The sequence below is a fragment of the Diorhabda carinulata genome, chromosome X (genome assembly GCF_026250575.1).
Source record: "Diorhabda carinulata isolate Delta chromosome X, icDioCari1.1, whole genome shotgun sequence".
NCBI lineage: Eukaryota > Metazoa > Arthropoda > Insecta > Coleoptera > Chrysomelidae > Diorhabda > Diorhabda carinulata.
The window spans coordinates 50,918,096-50,938,664 of NC_079472.1; the positions used below are offsets into that span (position 1 = coordinate 50,918,096).

General features: G+C 32.1%; 1 protein-coding gene across 1 annotated transcript in view; it reads right to left on the reverse strand.

Moving 5' to 3' along the window:
* Positions 1–211: 211 nt before the first annotated feature.
* Positions 212–20,569, reverse strand: part of LOC130902462 (fatty-acid amide hydrolase 2) — a 72,340-nt gene continuing 51,982 nt past the window's right edge. The window contains exons 4-6 of the mRNA XM_057814628.1: positions 15,851–16,230; positions 6,778–7,014; positions 212–4,583 (exon numbers count right to left, since the gene is read on the reverse strand). Coding sequence (XP_057670611.1) covers positions 4,272–4,583; positions 6,778–7,014; positions 15,851–16,230 — 929 coding nt within the window. The 3' untranslated portion in view covers positions 212–4,271. The remainder of the gene's footprint in view (positions 4,584–6,777; positions 7,015–15,850; positions 16,231–20,569) is intronic.

A 20,569-nucleotide genomic window follows, 5' to 3' on the forward strand; every position in this document is an offset into this window, starting at 1 on the left:
TCTAATTGTGGGATTCTTGTTTCCTATAATATATTTTGGTAGATTTCTACCTAACTATCTAGGATTATTAAAAAAAGGAACCAAAGAGAGTATAAATAGATGAGAAAATATTTACAAGAATAAGGATAGCACTAAATGTATTCATTATTGTACAGGACAAGATAAGGATATTAATTTATTTTGCAAAGGCAACCAAAATTAAACTCAGAAATACAACAAGAAGCCCATTTTATTATAAAATATTTAACAATTATAAAAAATAATGCACAATCTCAAGTTCTCACATAAATGTTTGTATAAATACAAGGAGTGTACTATTTACTAGTTTAACTGGTATGTAGATACAAATATTTCTAAAAATACATAAATGTGATCATATTGGTCATTAAAAAAGTATGAAACACACTGTGATGGTTACTCAAAAATAACAGTCAATTTCCATTAACTATAAACAATTCTACACCTTAGGATTGAGTTTCTAGAAACAACTACTCATTGAGACATGTGGATTAAGAGCAATTATGTTATACTCAACATAAAAATAGTTTGGGGGTATAAAGCCCTGAGAAAATATTTTTTATCCAAAAAAATTGTTTCTTCCCAATTCACAGGCACATAGGCTTGTTACTTGTTAGAGTTGCTTTACTTATTTTTACACCCTATCTACCAATTCATTTTTGTTAAAACTTGAATGAAGAATTCTTTTGATAAAATGGCTCAACAATACAATAATAGAAATTGAAAGTGATATAAGTTTATTGAAGTTTGATGGAATTAATTTGACCCAAAATGGTTGGTATACATTTGAAGAAAATTTTAGCCACAAGGAAACATCAGACAATACAACATTTATTTTTAACATTAAATTAAAAGGTCGATAATAAAATAAAGCTGCAATAGAGAACAAGAAAAGAGAATATGTAGATGAATTTTAGTTAATGATATCAATGACTGGGTAATAACTTTGTAAATTCCAAACCCAAAAACGTGCAGATGAATGCTCTGGAATTAGGTCTCAGATTTTAGATGCGGAATCGTATCATGTTGTAAACTGTACTAGACAATACCCTAAGATAAACTTGATCGGAATCGATGATTTCTTAGAATATCGGACGATGTTGTTGAGAAGTTCTGTTGTCAAAACTCTCAAGCAACAGCCCTTCAGTATATTTTAAAATCAAATGCTAAAGAATAAAAACTTATTATATTAGAGAATAAAGCTGCTTTCTATTTACATCTAAACTCAGATTATTCGCATTTGTGACGACATAACTCAGTTCAATGCACCTTCCTTTTCATCTTACAAGTGAAGCCTAACTGAGTTTTTACCAGCAATTTGCATAATCTTGAGACCGTGTGCTTTAGTGAGTTTTTTAAACTCGAATTGAAAGTGATGTTGAAGACATGACGTAGTCAGATTTTGTCATCAAAATATGCAATTAAGTACACAATACTGAGTGACAGCAAACAGTTAGTGATATGAATAATCTTATACATAATATTATTTTATTTATGTCGTTTCTTATGCTACGAGTAACTGACAGTTGGCTTACCAATAATAATGATGAATCACGACACTTAGATAATGTTTAAGTATAAGATACATAACTGAGTGTCTCAGTTCGCTTGAGTGTAAATAGAAGGCAGCTAGTCTCTCGATAGCAATGAGACTATCGAATCCTATACATGTCTCGTAATTATTATAAACTAATTTTAACGGTTCTACAAATCTTAATAAAACTGATGCTAGTTCTTGTCCAACATATGATGCAACTGTAAATTTTTCAAACCATTCATGAAAATTCGTTCGTAATAAATACGATTCCTTTTTTATTTGGAAAGACTGTGGGTATATAGTATGAGTATTTTGTGGTATTAGAACCAAACCGTGAATAGTACAGTAGAAATTTTCCCATTTCAGTTTACAATAACATTTTCTGTTGTGAAATTATTATTTATAATCTATATTCACAGCACCATTTTTAAAACTAGTAAATTTCAATTGATTTTTCTATATTTATGCTGATGACAGATCTTTTAATAGAGCATAAACTAAATAGTAGCAATCAGACTTGACCAAGTTATCATCAAAATTCAATATTACCATGATAGAAAGACAGTGTATGTTTTATAAATTATTTTAAATATTGTAAATGGCGTATTTTCTCTAAATCTTGTTTTTTTATCTATAAAGGATACATTTCCTTTCCAACTAATTAATATGATTATAGTTCAAATATATCATTTCTGTGATGTATGTATATTTCAATTCATTCGATAATACCTAATTGAAGCTTTTAATTTGACACAGTTAGCAACATTGCATGTTTTCATATACTTTTTTGAAGGAAATAAAATTGTTACTGTTACCGGTAGTTCCAATGTTTCCAATAACGAACATAATATATTGGAAAAAATTTTATGGAACACTCCTCTCTAGCAGAATGTAGTCGCGGATTTATTTTTGGCTCGAGCTTGCATTTGCTGATTATCTTTAAGGTTAATGCTCTGTAACAGGGGCGGCCAAACTTTTGAGAACCGTGGTCTACTCCATATAAAAAAATCGAATGCGCTGTACCAATGGCAAAGCTAAATTAACCTAACGTACATGTTTATGTATTTATGTTTGATAACAAGAAAAAATTGTAAATTATCCAATTTTTCAAAAAAAAATTACAAAATAAAAATTTACTGTCGAATATATTCATATACCAAAAACTGACCATCCTGACCCTGACCATTATACTGATAAAAACTATATTCAGAAGATGAAGAAAAGAAAAGATAATTTAGTGTAACAGTTGAGTTTTATTATAATCCATCGCATTGCAATTAGACTGGTAGATTATAATTAATACTGCTGACGATTTTATATTGATACAGAATATTACCCAAAATATTTTCCAATACCGCTTGAAGCTCATTTTTGAGAGGTTATATGTATTGCTACTCAACAATCTTTGATATTTTTAAGACACAAGTGAAATTGCAATTGTTGCTTTCGAAGAGTAAAATAATTTGCTACTATATGAATTTATTATACTAATTGTTCCAAGAAAAAATAAATTAACGATTATTTACTCTTTTGGCGAATATGATATACGAGGTTTGTTCAACAAAATACAATGAATTATTTTTGATAGCAACAACAGTTATGATGCGTTCATTTCAACTAGTATGTCTCATACCCTTATATGCTTGGGTAAGTAGTAACAAGTTTAAAACCATTTCTAGTTTATAGAGTCTCAGAATAGGGGTATTGAACAACACATTAAGATTGTTTCACATTGAAAGAAGGTGGCAACGTTTTTGAAATGTTAAAATCAGTTTATAGTGAGTGGTTTGAGCGATTTAAAAGTCGAATTGGGTCAGTAAGGATGAGGAACGGTCGGGACACCACTTCAAATCAAAAATAGATGACAATTTGAAAAAAATGGCCAAAAGTGTTAATTCAAACAGACTTTTGGGTACTAGAACGTTTGTGAAAAGATATTCGATGACGTACACCTGAAAAATTGTTCAACATCTTTCTTCTTCAACATGACAACGCGTGTTCAAAGTTGTTTTGATTTGCGAATTGTAGGTCGCTAAAAATCTACTTGTCTTTCCACATTATACAGCAAAATCGCAGAGATAGAAAAAATTAAAGCAATTTCAGAAAAAACTTTGCAAGAACGCTACCAAGCTAATATTTATCTTGGGATAAAACATTATCGAAAAGAGCACTACTTTGCAGGAGACTCCTGTTACCTTTTAACTTTGTTTTTAATAAAATAATTCACTGTCTTTTTTGGTGATACTCAGAAATACTCGGATAACAAAAAGTTTCTACTCGTTTAGCATATATACCAAAACTGCAATGGTTCCCAAAAAATATTGAAATTGTTTTGAATTTAAACAATTTGTTACGTCAAACAATCAAAAATGTACAAATATATCGATATTAGGCTTTAACATGTATAAAAAATTACATCTATATTTTAATAACAAAAATAATCATAAATATAATAGTATATGTGTATTGTAAATATATAGTTTTTGAAAAATAATTTCGTAGTTATAAAAGTTCATATAAAATATGGAAAAGCACAGTACAATCTTTTGCGTTAATTTTTTTATAAATTTTCAAATACTTAGGCATAAAAAGAAAAAATGTCAGAGTTCAAAATAAAGCAACTAGTTGATAATTTTACCAACAAATTTATTTGTTATAAAATTATAACAAAGAAGAAAATAACCCCGACTTCTTTCCGTGCTCTATTTTGAGTAATTTAAGCTTTAATAGCTGGAGGTATCCAGCCACCAAATGCTTTTTCAATTTCTCTAGCTACTGCTAAACACAATCGATCGTTATTCTCTGCTGCTATTACCTGTATACCAATGGGCAAACCATTTTTGTCTAGACCCATTGGACAGTGTGTGGCAGGTAAGCCCAGAATATTTATCACAGCTGTATACGAAAAATTGAAGGGTTTAACTAACGGCTCGTTGTGGTATGGAGCTGCAGTAGGATGAGTCGGATACAGGAATACTCCATCATTACCAAGAAGCTCAAGTAGCTCTCGCCGAAGATTATTTCGTTCCTGGAAAACAAATTACTGATAAGATGAACAGTGATTATCGTTTTAATTAATATCGATAGACACAATAATTAATATAACATATGTTATTAAGTTTGTTCTAGGGCTTCAATTTAATAAGTTTTGTATTTTTTCACTATTTTGTTAAGTAAGTCTTAACCAACTGGAAACAGTAGAACTGATTGAAAATAAAAAAATTATGACCATACCAAAAATTTAGAAGTGTCAACTTCAAAACGGCAACGTTTTCAAGATGGCCAAGAAGATGTTTAAGATTATTCACGTTTGGGTGGCCCTTCCACGTCAAAAAGGATTGAAAATATCGAAAAAGTCAAATCTTGTTCGATTTGTCTAGCGGCTAAGTATTTGTGCTCTTGCTAAATCTTAGGAATTGATAAAGAATATATGCGACAAATTTTACATGAACATTTTAATATGGGAAAAGTATGTGTAAAACGGGTGCGTAAAATTATTATCACATTTGAACAACAAGAAGTTCGCAAAAATATTTATATTGACACTTGAATGCGATTGAAAATATCTCAAATTTATTAGAAAAGGAAATAATGTGTGTCGAATTACATTTGCATCAAAAGGAACAAAATTGGACTTTGTTGAAGCTGTGAAAGAAAAAGCGATGTGCATCCTGAAGGAACTGATAAAAAACGACTTCCTGCTCTGTTTTGAACAATGGAAGATCACATGGAGCGATGTATGGATAGATGAGAGGGTATATATTGAAGGTGATACTAAATAAATATACATAATATCAAAATAAAATGTTTTATATCACGTCTCGTTATTTTGAAATTCATGATTCTTTCATTCCATATCCATTAATAAATTTTAGTACATCTATCGGCAGCAATTTAGTAAGTCTTCCTGTTCTATCTAGTGTGTTTGCAGATATTGAGATTTGAGATGCTGTAATGCCTTACTGTTTATTTCAGTTCAGGAGTACCAATGTTCATTTTAATTACAAACCAATGTTGATTTTACGCTTTCCTTTGCCAAATTATTTTCCAAAAAAGTTTTCTATTTTCACTTATAGATCCATCTGTCGAATATCCTTTCTTTAAAATATTCGGTTTGAAAATTTCCTGACCTCTGTACACCTCTGTTAATTGAAATTTTTGCAATTTTTTAGCTGTGTAAATTTACTTGACATTTATTGCCTTGTTTACCAATATTAAGTTACCAGTATTACCATTAAGTATTAAGTATTTACAAAAAATGTTCATTAAAATATAATTATTAACTCTTTTAGTACAGCCGACTCGGGTAAATCGTTACCATTCAAACCCATTTGTTAATTACAAGTTATGCTTGAGAATTACAGCGGAGTATTTTTTTTTTCTGAGACTACTAAACCGCAATAAGTCCATCATTCACTAATACTAAAAAATCTCTTTGCAGCTGTATCTATAACAAGAAATACTCTTTTTATTCTATCTTTCTGAATCGACCTAAAAGAACTTGAGTTAATATGGACACGTGGTCAAAAATTGTGTTCTTTGGGCAATAGGAAAAATGCTCATAGTGATCTACAATAAAACAAAGAAGGTAAAACGATGAGGTCTACCAAACAGAGCTACAGTATGAAAACTTTGTTCCTTTCCGATCTGATTTTAGTAAAGAATCCGGCGATGATTTGTCGGTTTTCCTGGACTTGAAGGATTAAGATTGCTTCCCACGAACTGTTATATTACAGGCCGCGTCATAAGTGAGTTACTCTTAGAAGCGGTTTGTATGCAGATACGAGGATCTTAATGGTTCAGCATTCGTCAAGTACGGTAGTCGGATTATTCAAACCAAGTTTAATTCTTCTCATAGATATCATAGTTACACACTTTTGCTCATCCTGGTCTGGGGAGAGAATTAGTCTCGATTATGTCATCTAGAGTTTAGTATGTTATTTAGAATATAGGTATCCAGTTTCCACACAATAGATGAACATTTAGAAGTGAATTTTCACAGTTGTCAAAAATTTTTTGATTTTGTTTCCCGAGGACTATAAATTGGCTATCGAAACACAGGTCAGATAGAATGCGTGTTGGTATAGTCATGAGATGTATACTAAAAAAAACAATTAAAGTATAATTTTCATTATAATTCCAGAAATACTCTTTCTATTTTTTGACCTCATCTCTTACAACATTTGAAAAATTGTAGGTCATTAATATTTTATTATTCTTACCTGAACTAAATAGTCATATTTTTCATCTCCATATTTACAACCTCCCTTTTCTGCCAAACATGTCATTATACCAATGAATGTATGCTCTGATAAGCCGAAAACCCACTTTACCAATTCCATCCACGGGTTGACAGTACCATTCAAGTTAGCGAGTTGTTGTCTGAACGAAGGTCCATTCGGAGATTTCATGTTAGCGAACCACATTGCACCACTTTTGGCAAATCTTTTGAAATTTACCTGAAAACAGAGAAAACTGTTATACATTTATTTTCTCGATCTAATAGTCTCTATATTTTGCTATATTTCGAAATCCATACCGTCAATAGCTAGTTGCATTACTATAATCCTTTCTACGGTTTATTTTGTGCTCTACGAGTATATTTCATCGCGGATATATATTGCTCGTAGACCTTTTCAAACTCTAGAATCTCATTTCAGATTTCTTATTAAAACAGTTTATATATTTTTCATGAACAAATAGAGAGGATCTAAACCAGCAGATTTTTTTATTTTTTACGTAATTGTGAAAGCGATTGCTGTACAACTCCGCACACGGGTCGACTCATTTGCAATTCGAGTTGTCAACGGCAGTCACGCGCAACCTTTTCTGTGTTTCACTGCCAGTCGTCAACTCAAATACAGTTGGAAACGTGACGCTGCCTGCAATCCCAGTCGCGTAGTTGATTGCCGTACAATAGAAGACTACGGGTGCGGAAGGCCTTTATTATTAAAAATGAGTAATTAATCTCACCAAACAATATTTCTTTTGTTGAAGAAGTGGAGAAGCATGAAGTGTTGTACAACTACCACCTTCCTGGTTATTATAAAAAACGATTACTGATAGTAATCTACCATTTCTTCCTTAGACTCACCATTGCTAGAATGCATTTTCAAAAACTAGCATTACATAAAGTAAAATTATAGAAATATAATTTCACTCGTCCGGGTTCTGTTGCCAACTGTTGCATTCATAACCCTCCTGTGTGCGGACTCCAGTTGCAACTGGTTGCACAACTCCGATTGCCCGTTGTGCAGTCAAGTTGCAAACTAAAATTGCAAATGAGTCGACCCGTGTGCGGAGGGCCTTAGTTTTACTTGCTTCTACAACTCTCTAGTGGCTAGAAATTAACCCTGCAAAAATTTTAAATGAGGGTAGGTGTAATATCCGTTTAAAAGGTTTTCAATAGAACGAATACTGTGCCTATCATTACTTCGAACAAATCAATACAGTCGTAGCCTTCATTTCCATCAGGGTTGTTTTTGTTTTGGTTGGAAAAAGTGTATAAATAAAGCAACGATTTGATCTGACCATCGCATACAGGTAAAACTTACGTAATTTACGGCCAAAATTAACAAAATCAAAGTTTGATTCCAAAATAATAATCTAATTTAGAAACAAAACACATAGTGTCATAAGTAAAAAAATGAGAAAATCTCTTTAATTGTACTGTTAGTGCCAGGAAACTAGTTTAACTATTTATCGCTGGTTAGATACGTTGTATCGTAAAGTAGAAGAATTGTCTTGCCAAACATAAACAGTGTCAGAAAAATATGAGCAGAATTATACTGTTGTCGAAACTATTGAAAATGATATGAGAGCTCATATTAAAATACCACGCATTAGAAGCCATTGCTTGAGGGCACAAACTACCCGCGAATATATTAAATTAACATTAAAAAAACTAAGAAGCCACTGTGAGTAAATGAGCTGTCACACAATGATTTTATTTCACTGCAAAACTGAATTAGTGACTAGGTATTATTTTGATTGAGATAAAAGTCTCAGAAGTGAAAATGATGAGTGTTAAAGATGAACCTAATATTTTAAAGTACAAAACGTCTTACACGGACATTGAATGGTCAGAAGTTAGTTTATTCTCACGAATTAAGAAACTAATCCTTCCTGGTACGAGTGATTTTTTATGCTGACTTTTTTAACCATTTTTTAAAGCAGGTTTTGACGAGAGATTTACTATTCAACTACTTCTCTGTTTTATTTTTGTATGTAAATTATTTCTAACCCAAATTATTTTTCTTGATTATGTGAGTAAGATAGTCAAGTACAGGATGGGCCGGAAAGGCGTACGATTTTACAAACTCACCAGAGCGCAACGTGTATTTTGCATTAAACATTATTACAAAAATGGCGATGCGTGCGCAATTGTTCGGCGTTTGTTTCGACGTGAGTTTGGATTACATAACATAAATCAGTGTCCGAGGGAAAGTGTGATTCGATCGTGGGTTAGAAAGTTCGAAGCTACTGGTTCGACTCTCAATCAGAAGCTTACGGGACGCCCAAGATCAACAAGAATAGAAGACACAATTCAACAAGTTGGAGCTTCAGTTGAATTTCATCCTGGTCCATCGACTCGCAAGCGTTCAGCCGAACTTGTGGTATCCAGATTATCTTTGCGACGTATTTTGTCGATCTGAAATTATACCCTTATAAAATTCATCTTATGAAGAAATTACAGTCAAATGATTTAATTTTAAGACTAGATTTTGTTGGAATAATGTTGGGACGCTTTCAGAGTTTCAACAATATTCTGTTCTCCGACGAAGCTCATTTTGTCAATAGATAGAATTGCCGTTACTGGGCTGCAGAGAACACAGAAGCAAAACATCAAAATCCTCTGCATTCGCGGAATGTAACCGTTCGGGCGGCCATATCAGCACTGGGAATTTTATACCGGAGGGCACATGTAATGCCCTCTTGTGAAAATAAAGTATTTTTAGTTTAATAAAACGTTGTTTGTTGTAACTTAACAATAGGGAAAATTAAAATAGGAAAAAGAGGAGACAACATAGAAAGGGATATGATAAAATATTTGCGACAAACAGGAAAGGGTTGAATATTAGAAATTTGCATAAAGTAAAATACCACCCTTACAAGTTCAGTTATTTCAGGAGTTTAACTAAGATGATTTTGATAGAAGGAAAGAATTCTGTGAATTGATGATGGACAGAATGAACGCAGATTTGCAGGTCATAAAATAGTTTTTTCTGATGAAGCGACGTTTCATTTAAACAGAAAGGTTAACGAACAGAATTGTAGATATTGGAGCAGAGAAAATCCTAACTGAATGTGTGAGGCTCACACTCAATATCCTCGAAAAGTGAACGTTTGGTCTGGTATCATTAACAATAAAATTATTGGCCCTTATTTTTTTGTGGACACAGTTAATTTTGAGGTTCAACTAGATTTTTTAATTGACTTCTTAGTGCCTACATTACAAAGACTTTTTGCTGCTGTTAATAATACAAATGAGATCAATTGATCTATTTACTACCAACAAGACGGAGCTCCACTACGTTTTGCACGTACAGTTAGAAATTATTTAAAGAGGTTTTTCCGAATAGGTTGATTGGAAGACGTGGAACGATCGAATTGCCGGCTAGATCCCCCGATTTGACTCCTATCGATTACTTTTTATGAGGTTATTTAAAATCTAAAGTAAACTAAATTAATGTTGTACGAGAATTCCAAAATCGCCACGGTTATTGTCAAAAAATGAATGGTGGTAATTTTGAACATTTAATTTAATTGTAAAGTAAATATTTTGCGACATTATGAGTATAAGTTTTGTGATAGAGACATTATAAAAATTTTAGATATTGAAAATTAAGTTTCTCAGTTATAATTGCACCAAATTTGGAAAAAAACTTCATATCTCTGAACAGATGACTAAAATCCCTTTCCAACAAAGTGTCACATCTAATTTAAAATTTTCGAGGAGGTGCGGGAAGGGGATAATATTATCATACACTAAATTGTCAATTTAAGAATGAAAATCGACCTGTTTCAGGTTTTCTTCACATAGTACATAATAATGCTCAAATTTTTTCCATACATATGGCCCACATTGTATTTTTTGGAAACATTTTGGAATGCCTGAAGCTTTTCTACAAGTTATCATGAAAATTGTGAATATTACCCCATAATATTGGCCTCAACATATTATAATTCGATTTAGTCTCGTTATCACCTGAATATATAAAATATTTAAAAGAAAACACTTTGTTAATATCTACATTCTAATATTTATTATCTCATTTTTGTAATCTGTTTATCTAACCGCTTCCAAATTTTCCTAGTCATATGCATATTGTTTAGGCCAACGGATTATATTAGCATAAAATAAGTCAAAGTGATAAAACAAATGATTTTGGTTGGTTATTCAGATCAAAAGATACCATGAAAATGAAGATAAAATATGATAAAATAAGGTTTACGTACGCGCTCGGATTGTAAATTAATATGTAGATAATAATAAAATTTATACTAGAAGCTGACACCTTTATGATGAACTGATGATATATTGACTTACATTTAAATAAATTATTATCACGGGCCCTTATATTTTTGTCTTTAATAAAGTTTTCTCTGTGCCCAAAAATTTTTTTTGTCTTTTTACATATCATAAAGGGTGTGGATTCAAGGAAAAATTTTTGGAAATAAATAGTGCGAAAAATTGATATTGTTTGTATGTGGTCTATAGGCCCGCTCCGTTCCCGAGGAAAAGTTTACCGCTAAAACTTTCCCCAGGGCCCAGATCACGAAAAACATATTTTGCACTTTTTATTCGAAATAAATATTTTCATTATCTTTTTTTGAAGGTACACTCTAGATGCACTATGGAAAAACAAAATTTTGTTAGCTTTTTTATCCTTTGAACGAAGAGTTATGCTTTTATGTAAATTGTACAAAAATGTTCGTTTTGTTTTGAAAAATGAAAGATCAACGTAACGTCAAGGTAACACAAATGAACAATTTCAATCAAATATTATTTGAATTATGTTGAAGAAAACAAAAAAAAATATGAAAAGTGAGGGTTTTTGTTTTACAATGGAGTTGAAGATCATGAAAATGGACCAAGTGTAGGATAATGTTCCAAAAAAACACATTTATTTCATACTTTACGGTATCCTTTTACTTTACAATACTCTTAAAGTGTCCAAATATCATTTGAAATTATTAGAAATGAAAAATCAATTAACATCAATAACTAAACTTGTATTCTAATTTTTGAATGTTAACAGTAATGGTGCAACTACTGTTACCTGAAATCTTTATTGTAGAAATTACTGGGTGTACTTTTGTATTTTCAATAATGCTGGAAAATGTGTGTTTTTGGTTTAAAATTTGTACAAAAGTTTCACCCCCTTGTATAATTCTTGCTATTTTATTTCTGCTCTCAACGGATTCTTCCACATATTTTTCAGCCACTGTTGAACTCTTCCATCCACCATGCCGTTTTAAAACATTTATATCAGCCCTAGCGTTGGGCAACAACGTTGACGGAGTCCTTCTGAAGCAATGTCCGGTGTACTTTTCTGGATCGAGGAATTCAGCATTTTTTTTAGGTGCCCCGCCAACAGTGTGTATTCCAGCTCTTTGATCTACGAATTTTCCTTATCTCAGCAATATTATTTGAATTATCAGCCATTCTTTCGGAAAAATTTTTTGTATTTCCAAAAATTCAATGTCTTCCTTTGTTTACAATGTTACCTTAGTGACTTCGGACTTTACGTCCGTAATGTTATTATTACGGTATTCAATTAGACATTCTTGACTCGGCTCCTTCGTCGCCTCGTTCATAAATATCTATCTCGTACCGTACTAAATCACTTCCCGGACTTATAACGTAAATAACTATTAAATACGGTCCCTTTGGCCGTGGAGAAGGTTTGATAAATTAGATCGTGCAGTTCATAGGACCCCTCTGGGGTCAGTTCAGTTGTAGGCCTATGGACCGCACCGAGGCTCAACGTGATAAGTTTCGTGATATGGCAACACTGATGTGAATATGTTAAATCTGATATTTCCATCATAAAGTTTGATATTTTCAATGATGAACGATTTCCGAATAAGTTGTCATACGAGTGCTATCTGCGTTGTTTATAGATACATCTTGGTCATAAAATGGGTCTAAATCGCGAACATTTTCGTGCGATGATGTCGATCGACTTTTGGTGAAGAAGTACCATCGCGAGCCACCGTATTTCGCTGGTTGTCCGAATTCAATCGTGGTCGCATTTCGCTACAGGATGAACTTCGTGAGTCCTCCAAAATCGGATATTTTTTCGGAAAACATCTTTGCTGTACGTAAATTGATATTGCAAGATCGTCATGTGACAAAACGTGAGATCGAAGAATACCCGGGCATTACTACCTCTAGCATACATTGAATATTGCATTAGGCGGTCAAAAATATTTATCATTAGACACCTTATGTCGATTGGTGCAAATAAATGCTGAAAAAGTTCAATCGCGGTGCTTCAAAAAACGTCTATAAGATCATGACAAACGACGAATCATGAATATATGCATATAAACCCGAAACTAAATCGACTGCATGGGTCTTTCAACGTGAATGAAAACTTCGAAGCAAATGGTTGCCTGTTTTTTCGGAATAACACCGGACATGTCGCCACCGTTTCATTAGAACAACGTAGAACTGTCAATTGTTCATGGTATATCAGCATTTGTTTGCCAAAAGTGTTTTAAAAAATAGGAAAATCAATCGCAGAAGACCAATCATTCTGCACCTCGACAATACGAACTCTCACACATTAGCTCAAACTTTTTTGAACAGTCAAAATTTCATACTCCTTACAGTCTTTGTTTGACATTTAATAATTTCTTCTTATCCTCGCAGATCAAAAATAAATTGGAAGAAAATAGAATAGGGAGAAGAATTATACATTACATCCATCAATTTGAAAGCTGCATTCGACTCAATAAATAGGAAAATAGTAAGAGATAGTATGAGGAAAAAAGAAATCCCAAGAAAAATAACAGAGATAACAAAAGAAATGAAAACGTAAAGGGAAAGTTCGAATAGACGGAATAAGATCGAAGGAGTTTAGGATGTAGAATATTTTGAAAAATAATGAAGCCATATCCAATTATAAATATTTGTTTTTATTTGTCTATGTCAAAACTTAAGTAGCAACCCTCGTAGCATCTATTAATGGGAATAGCTATTTACATACCAAGAGAGAAAAATAATGCGTTTCTCCCCTTGGATACTTTGATTATTATCCTAGGGAGAAAGCGCATTTTCCTCTTGAGGCACGTATATAGTTTTTTCTACTACACCTTAACATGAAATTTGTAAAACTCGTGTGCCAAGTGAATAATTAAGGTCATAACTAAGGACTGGTCAATAGTCTTCCATTATTAAAACTAACCACTTCATCATCAATGAATATTCTTCAAGTTAAAATTATTAGTATATCAATTGAAAGTTACAATTCGGGAGGAATAATTTCCAAGAATTCATCCATCGAATTGCATAATTAATTTAAATCAATTTTTAATTTGAATTCTTATACATAATTGAAAAATAATAAAATATTTTCAAATGAAATCTTTATATCTTTTTTCCAAACAGCAAATGAGGAAAACATTTTGTCTCCAGAGAGTAAAAAAAATTTACTCCCTCAGAAAACAATTTTCCTCTCTGTGAGGGAAATGGTCATTTAGTGGTTGAAAATTTTGGTTGCGAGTAAGATAGTAGAAAAAAATATTTAAACAAACATATTAACATCATCACTTTTAGGTAAATAACAGAAAAATTAACAGATACAGACAATGGGATTTATGTTGATACAGTTGATTTAGAGAAAGCCTTCGATAATATAAACAGAGAAAATATATGGGAAGTAACGAGGAATAGAAAAGTTAGTGAACAATTGATAAACAAAGTTGAAAATATATATAAGGAAACAGAGAATGTGGTACGAGTTAGCGGGAAGAAGACAAGTAGTTTTGTACCTTCCAAAGGAGTGAGACAAGAAGTCGTTTCATACCCGTTATTGTTTCTTCTAGTCATGGACGGAATAGCAAAAGAAGTGAACAAAGAAGAAAAGAAAACATACAAAGGATACAACAGACTGAGAGCCAACTACATAAACGAACTGTAAGCGGACGACCTACTAATATTCCCTAACACAAAAGAAGAGCTCCAAAATAAAATACATAAGTGGAGTTATGAAGAGGAGCAATACGGACAAACCAGAGGAAGTACCGTTGGAAATACAAGAATTAGAAAAGAAGAGCCTTAACAGACTCAAGTATCTTGGGACAATCGTAAAACCAGATGGAAGATTTGATTAAGAGGTAGTCAATAATGTAAATAAGACAAGCTCTGTACAGAACATACTTCGACAAAAAATGAATAACAAAACGAACAAAAATCTACGAATCAGTACCATTACCAATGCTGATCTAGGGTTGCGAAACATGGGTTCTAACCAACAAGCTGAAGCAAAAAAATAACAACTTGCGAAATGAAGATACTGAGAAGGGGTTAAGAGACTCGATAAAACAAGAAACGACATAAATAGATGCGAATTAAACGTGGTGAGTGCAGTGAAAAAAATCGAACAACAACAATAAAGATGGTTTGGAAATATAGTTGGAATGAAGGAGGACAGAACAGTTAAAGTCATGGGAAAACGAAACAAACCAAAAAGAAGAGAAAAAGCAGGCCCAGGAGTAAAGCGAATGAAGAAATAGTAAATAGTAAAAATAGTACTGAATTGGAGACGAGCTGAACAAGAAGCAAAAAATTTAAAGAATTAAATGGAGAAGGAATATCACCTCTAGACCTATGGTAGAAGAGGTTGCGGAAAAGAAAGTAAGTGAGTACAGCAGTAAAATTTATATACCCTGAAAAGGATGTAAGTAATATTCACCAGAGACTAGTAAATATACTTACATCCTTTGAAGTATGTAAGATTTTTTCTTATTCCTGCAGAATTCCTTCTCAGAAGTTAATTAAATTCTTTTCACATAAAATTTAGAGCTTTCACTGGTTTATATAGCATCATAAACCAATTATTCCATCAATATTGAGCTGACATCAAAATTTGAGTTTATTGTGTGAATATTCCATGCAGAAGTCCACTGTTTTCATAGAGGAGATTACCTTTTTGGTAATTCTTACTTACGTCCTTGAAATCAATGTCAAAATGCATAAACTTGGAAAAATATATTTATTATCGAACGATCATTTTAAAGGTTAATGCCAAATTGAGTGTTATGATTATTTAAAATAAGACATACCTTGGTTGCTTTAACACCGTAGGCTTTATCCAAATGCTTACAAATTTTAGTAAACAGTTGCTTGATTTCGGGCACGACAGATGAAACCATAAAGGAACCACTGTCATTATCCTGGTAGTACCATTTTAATTTTGTCACATCCACTGGTTCGTCTAATTTTAATTTCTCCTTATGGGAAGCAGTCAAAACTTTCAATATTGGAAGAAGATCTTCCGCTCTACGACACATAGGACCGATGCCTAAAAATCTATCTTGTTCCTCAGTTACTGGTTCTGGATATTGACCATGGTTAGACACAACAAATGGAGATGGTTTGTGACCGAAAATTCCATTGAAGAATGAAGGCATGCGGATGGAACCACCGATATCTGAGCCAATACCTAAAATAAAATAATTTGTTAATTAAAGGTAAACATCATGTCGAAATATTTTTTGGAAAATATAAGAGGTGTGATTTTTTGAAAATTTATATACAGAGCACGGCTGGAACCAATTCATTATTTTGCCCAAATTTTATTATAGATAAAAATCCTGAAATTGAAATTTAGGTCTTTTCTTATGATACCTCATTTAATATAGTAACTTAATTTCTTTCGAGAATAATTAATGAAAAACTGCAATATTAAATTGATTAATACTTTTTCGACTAAATTAAATACCATTAAATGCTATTCAACGGTTTATTGACAATAAGCAAGCACATATCGGAGTAATTTTATTAACATCGTATCTAATTTGATCTACATCAATTGAAATCCTATGATTTTAAATAATACCATAGAAATAAATCAAGACGTGTAAGATCTGGGCATCTTGATGATCTTTCTAATATATAAACTATAAACACTATAAACAAAGTTCGATAATCACTTAAATCTATATACAATATACAAACAAATATAAACAAAACGTAAAACTCAACTGAGTATGTGTGCCGAAATCTCAGGGAGTAGCGTAGCTCTGCCGACTCCTAGGCGTTCAAGAACTGCTCGCTTCGCTATCCGATTCAAAGCGACTCGTCTGGTTTCGTGTGAATGTGTTGCGTTTTCCTAAGTTAATTTCATAGTATTAGGACAATGAGGAGATTATAAAATACAGGTGACTTGAAATTCCGAAATGACCAAAATTTGTTGCTGAAAGAAATTTTTCCGTAATAAACGGAAAAAATTATTTTATTGTTCATCGTAGATTTTACTCTGGGTTGTCAGCAACTCATTAAATAAAGTAAATTGGATGAGTTTCTAGCCGGTATTCTTAAAAACAGACCATAAAAAAATCTGAAAAACGATTGGCCCTGTAATCTGTCGTCGTCTGTTTGGGTGAAATTGAAATGTAGAAAAATTATATTCATTGGCCTACAACTTGTCAAATATGTAGAAGTAACTTATCAAATAGATAGAGTAGAAGTGTACAACATTTAATATAGTTTTTTTGTTTTTATTTGATAAGCTGTAGGCTAACTAACTAAATTTTCCTACATTTCAATTTTACAGTTCAATTAGAAATGTTTGATTGTGTTTTAATACCTCCTCTCCTGTAAGTATTTTCAATACATAATTACAATTTATGATGATTTTTTCCAGAATGTCTCTCTATGGCGAACGGTTTCCTTGGCATGTACAACAATCTAATAATCTACGGATTGTTAACCATCGGGCATGAGCTGCCTCTAGCCTTCAGATAGTAGTGTAGAATTATTTATTCCGTCAAACACACTACGTAATCAGCCATTAAAAATGCATAATGTTCGAGTGTATAATTTAAAAAAAAATTACTTAAATATAAGTTCTGACTTCGCAACTTTAAAGGCCTACAACTCAGAAAATTTTTTCAAGTCACAGCATTATTTTTAGGGCATCTTTTCACTCCCGATTATTTTGCATCAAGTCCCGGAACACTCTATATACGGTATGGAACAGCCAAGTGGAATGAATTTGTTAATAAATAAATCGGGTCGTGTTGTGAAAAACGCTTGAGCACATCTATTTGTATTTTTAAATGCGCATTTTTTTCAAAGATAAAACTATACAGGGTGTATCATGTGAGAGTGACCAATACAAACTGTCTTATTTTAAATGCTACCCACTGTCCTACACCTGTTTTCAACTGTTCAAGAAATATTTTCAGATGAATTACGTCTATAATTTTCTGAAGGATTCAAAAAAATAATAACATACACGGTGTTTCATTTAAAATAAAAAAATTTGGTCCATATACACGGGTCTGTTTCACATCCTATGCTCTTGCAATAATTCTGAAACTTTTTAGTAATAGACAACTTCTGACTGGAAACTTCTGTTAACTTATTTTTATATCTCGAAACCTCATACCATTTTTAATAGTTTCCAAAACATTAAATTATGATCGGCGTCTTTAGACGGCGTGCAGTTATCTACACGTTGCACTATTATCTGGTAAATTGGGATTGTTGGCGTTTGGAAACATCGGCAAGGAATGATATAACTTTTTTGCAACATTTGGTTTGGAGTGCGGTTGGATAAATCTTGTCCCAAAACTGTATAAGGCGATTGGGATTATCATTGTTAAGTCCAACAATTTGAATATTTTGAACATGATCAGTTTTACTAAATTTTTTCTAAATTTGACCGACTGTTTATCGAACTATAGTTCTATCTGAGTACTTTGCATTAAACAAATCGTATACTTGTTGAGTTCTAGTTTTATCCCTACATCTCAGAAAAATAAAATTTCTATGGAAAATTTGTAAAATAATAAATATTATTAATTACACAAGGTGATTGATTAGTATAATAAAGTTCTGAGCCTCTAGTCCTTTGAGATATCAATTTGAAAATTTGTGGGATTATAGTCATCATTAGTGTTCATATTTTAAAATTTTTTACAATCTTACAGGTTGTGTCATATCAAAGAGACATTTTTTTATATGAAACATCCTATATTTTATTGGATATTTGAAAACCGTTTGAATTCTTTATTACTAAAATCAAAATATCTCAAGAACTAATAATTTCAGGTATAGGAAATGCTTGATAAGAAGATGCGTGTTGGTAGTACTTTTTGATACTCACATAAAGTACAGGGTGATTCATTTAGAAAAGCCGAGAAAATATTGTATTAGTATTTTCATTCACCATGTATCTGATTTAATGATTATTAACAAAATAAATCATTTTTACTACTATTCGATTGCTTTGACCGCAACAGATCTTAATTTTTGAATTTCTCTTACATTCTACAGGGTACTGAACTTGTTACGATTTTTATGAATAATTGGTTATAAGTTTTGAAATACCCAGTATAACACATCACAACTCTATATTATTGTAATGGGGAAGTCAAGCTGAAGCTGACTCAAAAATATATCCAATAAAATATGAGGTGTTTTATTTGAAAAAGTGTAAATAATATTGTGAATACTAATGATGGTTATATCCCTCAAATTTTTAAATTGAATCTGAAAAGAATAAGGAGACCCTGAACTTTATCGCACTAATCAACAGTTAACTAGATTTATTTGATTATCTTCACTTTATTTTGAGCTGCTTGACTGTCGGTCCAAACCAACATCTCATTCTATTCAGTTCATGTTCTACTAAGAGTGTAAGTGCAATACGATGTATATGTCTTATAACACCGACAAAGAAAGAGCTTAAGTTGAAATTTCGAATATTGCATTAATATACTCAAAGACATTAGCAATCACCCAGAAGGAAGAGAAAAGCTTTTTTGTCAAAAAACTGTTACAATTTATAGACAAAAGCTTGTAAAAACTAGAAAAAAAACAAAAATAACTAAATAAAGATAACACGAATCAAATCAAATTTCAATATACAGAAGAAAACCACAATAAGTAATAAATTTATAGCTAATAGTAATAGGTTATAATTAGTATATAAGTCGTAAGAAGTCCACAGCAAATATTAAACCGGAATTAATTATTATAAGAATAGAAGTCGTTTACAGAGTAGAAGGCAATTTCCAGTGAATATGCCCTCAAATTATTGCGAAATGCGAGAAAAGTTGATATCGATTTGATTTCAATTGGCAGGTGATTGTGCATTTTTTGCATTGTAAGATATTGAGCCCTTAACTAATTCTGAACGTGGAGTAGGTAGGTAAAGATCGTACTCCGCGTTCCTAAGTGGATAGTCGTGCAACGATCTTTCTGAAATTGGAGAAGCGTGTTTATGAATTAGACAAAAACGGATTCTAAGATGAATATGGAAGGAAGAGTCAGAATTTTTCCTTTCAAACCTTTCAAAGAAGTCCTTACTGTTTAGTCCGAGTGAATATCTAATGGTTCTCTTTTGTAGTCTGAAGATTCTCTCAAATTGAGTTGCAACACACGTAGCCCAGAAGGGAATGGCATAAAAGGAGATGCGACTCAATAAGGGCATAATAGACGGTTAAGGAGATGGATAAGTTCAATCCTTTGGAAACTGATCTCAGCGCAAAAAAGGTGGAACTTAATTTTTTAGATAAGGCGGCAATATGTAACTCCCATTTTAAGGAATTGTCCACAAAAAGCCCTAAGAATTTTACAAATTCAACGACGGAATAATTTAACTCACTGATATTTTGATAATATGAAACCGTAGATACAATTTTGATGACAACTAGTCATAGATAAATGGCGGTGGTCGATGTCTGCTTATAGCACATCCTTACAAATAACTGTTGGCTTCGTGGATTAACTGCGCCTGGAAAATATTACAAAGTGGACTATCACCACCTCCA